Genomic DNA, 12,408 nt, shown 5'->3' with positions numbered 1-12,408 from the left:
TTGGTTTTGGTTTGGGATCAATGACTTGAATAAAACGCTTAACCTGATTCATATCTTAGAGTCTGGACTGTGTTCGATTTGGATTTTGCAACAAGAGTGTAGATCAAGTCTAACGTGATCATATTCAAGTGTTGTACTTGGATTTGCATTTAAGTGTAGGATCGGATCTACGATCCACTTTTCGACATCATGTGGGTGATCTCCTAAACATCCCAGTAAACAAGTTGAGAGGACAAGAGTAATGATAATGATCTTTGTCCAATGGATAAAGATTTCAAATTTCCATGTACAATTATAACGTACGAAATATTCATACAAAATCTTGGAATGGGCAACATCGAATATAATTTTCCATGGTTGGAATATCCCAATCTTTGATTCAAACATTCATTCACTCTTCTTGAAAACATTGTCAAAGAATAGTTGAATATCCATTGTTCATATAGTATACATCTCTTTTCTAACATCGTCCACAATCAACATCCCGAACCGCAATCATACATCCAACATTTATTGGATGAGAAAGAATATCATAACAACGATACACAACGTCATATTGGGAATTTGGATCAGAGTCTGATCTGATCCTGATAAGCTGTTGAACTCGAATATAAAATGTCGATTTGAATCAGAGGTCTAATCTGATCCGTCTTAGGTGTTGGATTTTGATTTGAGACTTATGATTTAGATTAGAGAATGAGTATGATTCAATTAAGATGTTGAATTGGACCAGGGGTCTCATCTGATCCGGTATATATGTGTAATTCAGAGTCCGAACCAGAGGTCTATCCATCCGGCTTTAGTGTTTGCAAGTAGAGTCTAGATCACAGGTCTAATATGATCCTATTTTGATGTTGTACTTGCGTTTTGATTATGTCTATGATCATGATCAACAATCGACTTTTCATCATCATGTGGGCGATCTCCTAAGCATCCCAATAAACAAGTTGAAAGGTCAAAGGTAATGAAAATGATCTTTGCCCCAATGAGAAGGATTTTAGTTTTCCATGTACGATTATTACATATGAAATATTCAACACAAAATCTTTGATTGGGTAGCATCAAAGATAGTTTTCCAACATTGAAATATCTCAATCCATGATTCTAATATTTATATCCATCTTCTTGGCAAAGGAATCCAAAAAATGATTGAAGATCACAAACTGTTCATAAAGTATACATCACTTTTTCAAAAATAGTCCACAATCAACTTCTCGAATCGTCAATCATACGTCCAACATTTACTCGATGAGAAAGAATACAATACAAATGATACAAGATGCCATATGGGAATTAGGATCAGAGGTCTGACCTGACCCGGACAAGGTGTTGCACTCGGATTCAAAATCTCGGTTTGAATCAAAAGTCTGATCCGATTCGGCTTGAGTGTTGGGTTTTGGTTTGGGATCAATGACTTGAATAAAACGCTTAACCTGATTCATATCTTGAGTCTTGACTGTGTTCGATTTGGATTTTGCAACAAGAGTGTAGATCACAAGTCTAACGTGATCATATTCAAGTGTTGTACCTGGATTTGCATTTAAGTGTAGAATCGGGATCTACGATCCACTTTTCGACATCATGTGGGTGATCTCCTAAACATCCCAGTAAACAAGTTGAGAGGACAAGAGTAATGATAATGATCTTTGTCCAATGGATAAAGATTTCAAATATCCATGTACAATTATAACGTATGAAATATTCAATACAAAATCTTGGAATGGGCGACATCAAAGATAATTTTCCATGGTTGGAATATCCCAATCTTTGATTCAAACATTCATATCACTCTTCTTGAAAACATTGTCCAAAGAATAGTTGAATATCATCCATTGTTCATATAGTATACATCTCTTTTTCTAACATCGTCCACAATCAACATCCCGAACCGCCAATCATACATCCAACATTTATTGGATGAGAAAGAATATCATACCAACGATACACAACGTCATATTGGGAATTTGGATCAGAGGTCTGATCTGATCCTGATAAGCTGTTGAACTCGAATATAAAATGTCGATTTGAATCAGAGGTCTAATATGATCTGTCTTAGGTGTTGGATTTTGATTTGGGACTTATGATTTAGATTAGAGAATGAGTATGATTCAATTAAGATGTTGAATTTGGACCAGGGGTCTCATCTGATCCGGTATATATGTTGTAATTCAGAGTCCGAACCAGAGGTCTGATCCATCCGGCTTTAGGTGTTTGCAAGTAGAGTCTAGATCACAGGTCTAATATGATCCTATTTTGATGTTGTACTTGCGTTTTGATTTATGTCTATGATCATGATCAACAATCGACTTTTCATCATCATGTGGGCGATCTCCTAAGCATCCCAATAAACAAGTTGAAAGGTCAAAGGTAATGAAAATGATCTTTGCCCCAATGAGAAGGATTTCAGTTTTCCATGTACGATTATTACATATGAAATATTCAACACAAAATCTTTGATTGGGTAGCATCAAAGATAGTTTTCCAACATTGAAATATCTCAATCCATGATTCTAATATTTATATCCATCTGGCAAAGGAATCCAAAAAATGATTGAAGATCACAAACTGTTCATAAAGTATACATCACTTTTTCAAAAATAGTCCACAATCAACTTCTCGAATCGTCAATCATACGTCCAACATTTACTCGATGAGAAAGAATACAATACAAATGATACAAGATGCCATATGGGAATTAGGATCAGAGGTCTGACCTGACCCGGACAAGGTGTTGCACTCGGATTCAAAATCTCGGTTTGAATCAAAAGTCTGATCCGATTCGGCTTGAGTGTTGGGTTTTGGTTTGGGATCAATGACTTGAATAAAACGCTTAACCTGATTCATATCTTGAGTCTTGACTGTGTTCGATTTGGATTTTGCAACAAGAGTGTAGATCACAAGTCTAACGTGATCATATTCAAGTGTTGTACCTGGATTTGCATTTAAGTGTAGAATCGGGATCTACGATCCACTTTTCGACATCATGTGGGTGATCTCCTAAACATCCCAGTAAACAAGTTGAGAGGACAAGAGTAATGATAATGATCTTTGTCCAATGGATAAAGATTTCAAATATCCATGTACAATTATAACGTATGAAATATTCAATACAAAATCTTGGAATGGGCGACATCAAAGATAATTTTCCATGGTTGGAATATCCCAATCTTTGATTCAAACATTCATATCACTCTTCTTGAAAACATTGTCCAAAGACTAGTTGAATATCATCCATTGTTCATATAGTATACATCTCTTTTTCTAACATCGCCCACAATCAACATCCCGAACCGCCAATCATACATCCAACATTTATTGGATGAGAAAGAATATCATGCCAACGATACACAACGTCATATTGGGAATTTGGATCAGAGGTCTGATCTGATCATGATAAGCTGTTGAACTCGGATATAAAATGTCGATTTGAATCAGAGGTCTAATCTGATCCATCTTAGGTGTTGGACTTTGATTTGAGACTTATGATTTGGATTAGAGAATGAGTATGATTCAATTAAGATGTTAAATTTGGACCAGGGGTCTCATCTGATCCAGTATAGATGTTGTAAGTCAAAGTCCGAACCAGAGGTCTGATCCGTCCGGCTTTAGGTGTTTGCAAGTAGAGTCTAGATCACAGGTCTAATATGATCCTATTTTGATGTTGTACTTGCGTTTTGATTTATGTCTATGATCATGATCAACAATCCACTTTTCATCATCATGTGAGCGATCTCCTAAGCATCCCAATAAACAAGTTGAAAGGTCAAAGGTAATGAAAATGATCTTTGCCCCAATGAGAAGGATTTTAGTTTTCCATGTACAATTATTAGATATGAAATATTCAACACAAAATCTTTGATTGGGTAGCATCAAAGATAGTTTTCCAACATTGAAATATCTCAATCCATGATTCTAATATTTATATCCATCTTCTTGGCAAAGGAATCCAAAAAATCATTGAAGATCACAAACTGTTCATAAAGTATACATCAATTTTTCAAAAATAGTCCACAATCAACTTCTCGAATCGTCAATCATACGTCCAACATTTACTAGATGAGAAAGAATACAATACAAATGATACAAGATGCCATATGGGAATTAGGATCAGAGGTCTGACCTGACCCGGACAAGGTGTTGCACTCGGATTTAAAATCTCGGTTTGAATCAAAAGTCTGATACGATTCGGCTTGAGTGTTGGGTTTTGGTTTGGGACCAATGACTTGAATAAAACGCTTAACCTGATTCATATCTTGAGTCTGGACTGTGTTCGATTTGGATTTTGCAACAAGAGTGTAGATCACAAGTCTAACGTGATCATATTCAAGTGTTGTACTTGGATTTGCATTTAAGTATAGGATCGGGATCTACGATCCACTTTTCGACATCATGTGTGTGATCTCCTAAACATCCCAATAAACATGTTGAGAGGACAAGAGTAATGATAATGATCTTTGTCCAATGGATAAAGATTTCAAATTTCCATGTACAATTATAAGGTATGAAATATTCAATACAAAATCTTGGAATGGGCGACATCAAAGATAATTTTCCATGGTTGGAATATCCCAATCTTTGATTCAAACATTCATATCACTCTTCTTGAAAACATTGTCCAAAGACTAGTTGAATATCATCCATTGTTCATATAGTATACATCTCTTTTTCTAACATCGCCCACAATCAACATCCCGAACCGCCAATCATACGTCCAACATTTATTGGATGAGAAAGAATATCATACCAACGATACACAACGTCATATTGGGAATTTGGATCAGAGGTCTAATCGGATCCGTCTTAGGTGTTGGATTTTGATTTGGGACTTATGATTTGGATTAGAGAATGAGTATGATTTAATTAAGATGTTGAATTTGGACCAGGGGTCTCATCTGATCCGGTATAGATGTTGTAAGTCAGAGTCCGAACCAGAGGTCTGATCCGTCCGGCTTTAGGTGTTTGCAAGTAGAGTCTAGATCACATGTCTAATATGATCCTATTTTGATGTTGTACTTGCGTTTTGATTTATGTCTATGATCATGATCAACAATCCACTTTTCATCATCATGTGGGCGATCTCCTAAGCATCCCAATAAACAAGTTGAAAGGTCAAAGGTAATGAAAATGATCTTTGCCCCAATGAGAAGGATTTTAGTTTTCCATGTACAATTATTACATATGAAATATTCAACACAAAAACTTTGATTGGGTAGCATCAAAGATAGTTTTCCAACATTGAAATATCCCAATCCATGATTCCAATATTTATATCCATCTTCTTGGCAAAGGAATCCCAAAATCATTGAAGATCACAAACTCTTCATAAAGTATACATCACTTTTTCAAAAATAGTCCACAATCAACTTCTCGAATCGTCAATCATACGTCCAACATTTACTCGATGAGAAAGAATACAATACAAATGATACAAGATGCCATATGGGAATTAGGATCAGAGGTCTGACCTGACCCGGACAAGGAGTTGCACTCGGATTTAAAATCTCGGTTTGAATCAAAAGGCTGATCCGATTCGGCTTGAGTGTTGGGTTTTGTTTTGGGACAATGACTTGAATAAAACGCTTAACCTGATTCATATCTTGAGTCTAGACTGTGTTCGATTTGGATTTTGCAACAAGAGTGTAGATCACAAGTCTAACGTGATCATATTCAAGTGTTGTACTTGGATTTGCATTTAAGTGTAGAATCGGGATATACGATCCACTTTTCGACATCATGTGGGTGATCTCCTAAACATCCCAGTAAACAAGTTGAGAGGACAAGAGTAATGATAATGATCTTTGTCCAATGGATAAAGATTCCAAATTTCCATGTACAATTATAACGTACGAAATATTCATTACAAAATCTTGGAATGGGCGACATCAAAGATAATTTTCTATGGTTGGAATATCCCAATCTTTGATTCAAACATTCATATCACTCTTCTTGAAAACATTGTCCAAAGACTAGTTGAATATCATCCATTGTTCAAATAGTATACATCTCTTTTTCTAACATCGCCCACAATCAACATCCCGAACCGCCAATCATACATCCAACATTTATTGGATGAGAAAGAATATCATGCCAACGATACACAACGTCATATTGGGAATTTGGATCAGAGGTCTGATCTGATCCTGATAAGCTGTTGAACTCGGATATAAAATGTCGATTTGAATCCGAGGTCTAATCTGATCCGTCTTAGGTGTTGGATTTTGATTTGGGACTTATGATTTGGATTAGAGAATGAGTATGATTTAATTAAGATGTTGAATTTGGACCAGGGGCCTCATCTTATCCGGTATAGATGTTGTAATTCAGAGTCCGAACCAGAGGTCTGATCCGTCCGGTTTTAGGTGTTTGCAAGTAGAGTCTAGATCACAGGTCTAATATGATCCTATTTTGATGTTGTACTAGCGTTTTGATTTATGTCTATGATCATGATCAACAATCCACTTTTCATCATCATGTGGGCGATCTCCTAAGCATCCCAATAAACAAGTTGAAAGGTCAAAGGTAATGAAAATGATCTTTGCCCCAATGAGAAGGATTTTAGTTTTCCATATACGATTATTACATAAGAAATATTCAACACAAAATCTTTGATTGGGTAGCATCAAAGATAGTTTTCCAACATTGAAATATCCCAATCCATGATTCTAATATTTATATCCATCTTCTTGGCAAAGGAATCCCAAAAATCATTGAAGATCACAAACTGTTCATAAAGTATACATCACTTTTTCAAAAATAGTCCACAATCAACTTCTCGAATCGCCAATCATACGTCCAACGATTACTCGATGATAAAGAATACAACACAAATGATACAAGATGCCATATGGGAATTAGGATCAGAGGTCTGACCTGACCCGAACAAGGTGTTGCACTCGGATTTAAAATCTCGGTTTGAATCAAAAGTCTGATCTGATTCGGCTTGAGTGTTGGGTTTTGGTTTGGGATCAATGACTTGAATAAAACGCTTAACCTGATTCATATCTTGAGTCTGGACAGTGTTCGATTTGGATTTTGCAACAAGAGTGTAGATCACAAGTCTAACGTGATCATATTCAAGTGTTGTACTTGGATTTGCATTTAAGTGTAGGATCGGGATCTACGATCCACTTTTCGACATCATGTGGGTGATCTCCTAAACATCCCAATAAACAAGTTGAAAGGACAAGAGTAATGATAATGATCTTTGTCCAATGGATAAAGATTTCAAATTTCCATGTACAATTATAACGTACGAAATATTCAATACAAAATCTTGGAATGGGCGACATCAAAGATAATTTTCCATGGTTGGAATATCCCAATCTTTGATTCAAACATTCATATCACTCTTCTTCAAAACATTGTCCAAAGACTAGTTGAATATCATCCATTGTTCTTATAGTATACATCTCTGTTTCTAACATCATCCACAATCAATATCCGGAACCGCCAATCATACATCCAACATTTATTGGATGAGAAAGAATATCATACGAACGATACACAACGTCATATTGGGAATTTGGATCAGAGGTCTGATCTGATCCTGATAAGCTGTTGAACTCGGATATAAAATGTCGATTTGAATCAGAGGTCTAATCTGATCCGTCTTAGGTGTTGGATTTTGATTTGGGACTTATGATTTGGATTAAAAAATGAGTATGATTCAATTAAGATGTTGAATTTGGACCATGGGTCTCATCTGATCCGGTATAGATGTTGTAATTCAGAGTCCGAACCAGAGGTCTGATCCGTCCGGCTTTAGGTGTTTGCAAGTAGAGTCTAGATCACAGGTCTAATATGATCCTATTGTGATGTTGTACTTGCGTTTTGATTTATGTCTATGATCATGATCAACAATCCACTTTTCATCATTATGTGGGCGATCTCCTAAGCATCCCAATAAACAAGTTGAAAGGTCAAAGGTAATGAAAATGATCTTTGCCCCAATGAGAAGGATTTTAGTTTTCCATGTACAATTATTACATATGAAATATTCAACACAAAATCTTTGATTGGGTAGCATCAAAGATAGTTTTCCAACATTGAAATATCCCAATCCATGATTCTAATACTTATATCCATCTTCTTGGCAAAGGAATCCAAAAAATCATTGAAGATCACAAACTGTTCATAAAGTATACATCACTTTTTCAAACATAGTCCATAATCAACTTCTCGAATCGTCAATCATACGTCCAACATTTACTTGATGAGAAAGAATATAATACAAATGATAGAAGATGCCATATGGGAATTAGGATCAGAGGCCTGACCTAACCCGGACAAGGTGTTGCACTCGGATTTAAAATCTCGGTTTGAATCAAAAGTCTAATCCGATTCTGCTTGAGTGTTGGGTTTTGGTTTGGGATCAATGACTTGAATAAGACGCTTAACTTGATTCATATCTTGAGTCTGGACCAAAGGTCGTATCTATCCGCCTTTATATGTTGGATTTGGATTTTGCAACAAGAGTGGAGATCACAAGTCTAACGTGATCATATTCAAGTGTTGTACTTGGATTTGCATTTAAGTGTAGCATCAAGGTAAAGATTTCAAATTTCCATGTACAATCTTGCATCCAACATTTATTTGATGACAAATAATATGATAGCAATGCTATAGATGTCAGATGGGAATTTGGATAAATTGTTTGATGTGACCCAAAGAAGGTGTTGAAGTCGGACTTATATATGATCTAACCCAGCGATGGGAATTTTCTTATATATATAATATATATGTGTGTGTGTGAGTGTATTTACTTTGATATATACATACCGTAAGTATACTTAGCATATAGGTTTTAGTATAAATATTTTTTTGTATTTTCTACTTCTATTGGCTTTTGTTATTTTCCTCTTTTTTTGTCTTTGATCAAAATCTACTAGCCGTTGAAGGTTCCAACAGCTCTATTAGAGCCATTGGATAACCTCCAATAGATAGTACGTAAGGTCTCTTTTATATATATAGGGGATTGTTCCCTTCTTGAAAATTGTTCTTCTTCGTACTTTCAAGTTTTCCTACAATATTTTTTTATGTGTTTCCAGCATCATCCTCTTTTGTTTATCTTCCTTGTGAGCATTTACCCCTTGTCAGCATTTACCAAGCTTTGTGTTGTCACTTGGAGTATATTTCTCTCCTTAAAGGGAAATTTACAAGAACAAGTGATAACTTATTAGCCTCTAGAATTTGTACCAGTTAGCACATCATACAATTTTGAAGCTAAATTTTAGCTTCCACATTGCTCTGGAATAAGAAAACAAAAAGCAAACTTAACATTATGCATACACATTGAATGCACATGATTAGACAAACATTTCAACAAGTTAACATTCATTCCATCGAGAATTAAAATAGAATATAGAATCTAAAATTGTTACTACAAGAAAACAAACATTTCTTTAGGAAGACAATGATGCATCACTGAATTTTATAAGTGATGGAGTTGCCCCATCACAAAGCGTGCTACTAGACATCCTACTAGTGTTCAATGATGAAGGGAGTGCATTACTGATGACTAGAGCTTCAATGATGTAGGAAGTGCATCACTGATGTGACTCACCAAACATCAGCTATAATCATCACTATAATCATCAATAATGATCAAACATCAATAATAAGCCAATTTGCACAGAAACTATGATGCCCACAATTCCCATAGAGCAACTAACATGAGAAACATGAAGTCATAACGAAATAGAGGTCAAATCAATTAACATAGAGCAAAAGAAAGTTTGGCAATTATGATGTGTAAAAAAATGCTCTTACAAGGAAGATATATTCTGCAACTCACTAATTCCCCTTATACCACTCAGAAATATGCTTACACAGGTTCCGGGAGCACAAAAAACATTCTGAAGCATCAAATACCTGAATATTAGAAAAAATAACAAAAAGAAAGTTTAGCTTTGACAGTAATGAAATCGCACATAAATAGCCAAACGATATAACTACAAAGCTACAAACACAGCCATCACTGATTGTATGGGACAAGATAGATTCCCTTATGTACTTTTAGCAAAAAATTACTTGGTGAAAGACAGCAAGTATAGCCAACCAATTTTCAACCCAGCAACAGCCTCACATTCACTCATATTCTAGTTTTACCACATACACCATGAACAAAGATTTTGTTACCCTGTTACCCACCATGAAGCAACTGCTACTGAAATAACCAGCTTCCAGGCTATGCAAAATGGGCGAAAATCTACCAAAATTAAGTGCCTAGATCACATTTATCTAGCATTTGACACTATTCATGCATGTCCAAAAAACAGTTCAAACTTAAGCAAATCTCTGGGACCATCTTCTGGTCCAAAAAATTTTGTACAGCATATTCATATCAGAAGTATTGTTGTTGGCAATGATAAGATAATATTGAATAGTCATATGCTGAATGATCTTTTGCCCTTTTCTGCATCCAATATGCTCCAAGATAGCATCTAGAGCGAATGAGACAATTCTTAGGAGGAGGAGGAAAAGTGACCTAAAAAGAAGACATGAAACACCCTAGAAAAGGACATGTTGATTGTGGGAAGATCAAAAGATCATAGACAAAACATAGTTCAAAAGCATTAGCAAAATTAAACTAACAAGCAGTCAACTCTATTAAAGTAAGAATGCACAAAGAGGTGCAGAGAATAAAGCAAGCTACATAGTCCCAAAGTTGCTTTCAAACACTTCATAACATTATGAAGACTATTTCCATACCCAAGGAATATTAATTCCGAATTGAAACACAAGAAACTGCAGAATTATAGAGTAAGAGAATGGGAAAATAGGTCAAAAAGCCATTATCAATAGAATTTATACTGTGACAATTTGTCTAGAATCTCTTCTTCTGGATTAGCACCCTAAAAATGAATAGACAAAGTCAATCAGCACCATAAGATTAAAATTACTCACTCACCAAAACTGACCTCATACCAAGAAAAAGATCAATTAAATTTCAACCATCTATAGAGTATTAGAGATAAAAGTAATTAGCTGCTTCTGAAAAGTCTTTAACTGAAAGGCAAAAAAAGCCCGGAAGGTCAACATATCTAATTCACCCGACATGATAGGATAGGCACCCATTTTAAGAAAGTCCAGTGCCCAAATCACAAGTCCATTTAGGACAACAATGAAAGACACGCGGAGCGAGTTGCAAGTCAGATTATGGTAAAATTTCATTTAAAATTTAAAAATGATTGCATTAGAGGGCAACACACGAAGTTCATGGCATGATCAGCTGTGGAGATTGTCATCCATCATCTTGAAAGAGGAAGCTCTTGGCTATAATAACCTCGACCCATTCAGATATGGTACAAATCTGGGTCCATAATAAACCTTGTTTCTACCTCAATGTCTGGTGCTTGATAAACCTGGATTGCCCAAAAACTAGATTATAATGGGTCTGGATGACACTCCTCAACCCAATAAACTGGATATACGTTACTTGTATTTTCTGCTACCTTTTAAGTCAATAATGTCAGGATACTTCCAAATATTTGAGAAATTAATGATGATATTCTATGTTACACGTTAACAGACAATAATCATTCAGTTATTCCCTTTATACCACTCAGAAATATGATTACGCAGGTTTTGAGGAGCACAAAAAATATTCTGAAGCTTCAAATACCTGAATATTAGAAAAAGGAATCAAAAAAAAAAACTTTAGCATTCACAGGAATAGTATCACCCATAAATAGCCAATCGATATAACTATAAAGCTACAAACACAACCATGACTGGTTGTATAGGACAAGATAGATTCTCTTATGTATTTTAGCCAAAAGTTTACCTAGTGCAAGACTGCAAGTATAGCTAAACAATATTCTATTCAACAACAGGCTCACATTCACTCATATTGTAGTGTTACCACATACACCATGAACACATGTTCTGCTATCTACCAAGAAGCAACTACCACTGAAATAACTCACTTCCAGGCTATGCAAAATGGTAAGTGCCTAATCACACCTACCTAGCATAGTCTAACATGCATAGATGTTCTCCTTCATGCAGCAGAAGTGTTACCATTCAAAATCACAGATAGCAAGATCATGCACTTGAAAGAGAAAAAAAAAACAGAACACAGGGAATTGCAAGCTGAGAAGGGCCTTTCCATACCGCATCCACTAATGGAGCATATTCACGTGAGGCAGCTGGGAAAATTTTTTGTACTTCAATTCCAATCAAGGCATCATTCAAGATCATATATATTCTCCATGCTGCCAAAATCAACAAAACTTTTAGCTTCAATCCCAACAAAGGCATCATTCTTTATCATATATGTTCTCAAGCACACAACCAGTCAACCACACATCATCATTTCCAAATCAACAACCAATTTTCATGACATGGATACTAATGTAAAAGTGAGCAGGAGCAGACCGCATATGCACCTCGTATGGCATGGCAGCC

The 12,408-nt window shown here is 35.6% G+C and overlaps 1 protein-coding gene across 1 annotated transcript in view; it reads right to left on the bottom strand.

Annotated features, from left to right (window-relative positions):
* LOC116247483 (uncharacterized) overlaps window positions 1-12,408 on the bottom strand; it is a 50,865-nt gene that overhangs the window by 37,390 nt on the left and 1,067 nt on the right. The window contains exons 3-4 of the mRNA XM_050075898.1: window positions 12,115-12,215; window positions 9,769-9,870 (exon numbers count right to left, since the gene is read on the bottom strand). Coding sequence (XP_049931855.1) covers window positions 9,793-9,870; window positions 12,115-12,215 — 179 coding nt within the window. The 3' untranslated portion in view covers window positions 9,769-9,792. The remainder of the gene's footprint in view (window positions 1-9,768; window positions 9,871-12,114; window positions 12,216-12,408) is intronic.

Source organism: Nymphaea colorata, chromosome 2 (assembly GCF_008831285.2).
Source record: "Nymphaea colorata isolate Beijing-Zhang1983 chromosome 2, ASM883128v2, whole genome shotgun sequence".
In the NCBI taxonomy this organism is placed as follows: domain Eukaryota; kingdom Viridiplantae; phylum Streptophyta; class Magnoliopsida; order Nymphaeales; family Nymphaeaceae; genus Nymphaea; species Nymphaea colorata.
This window is presented reverse-complemented; position numbering and strand designations above follow the sequence as displayed.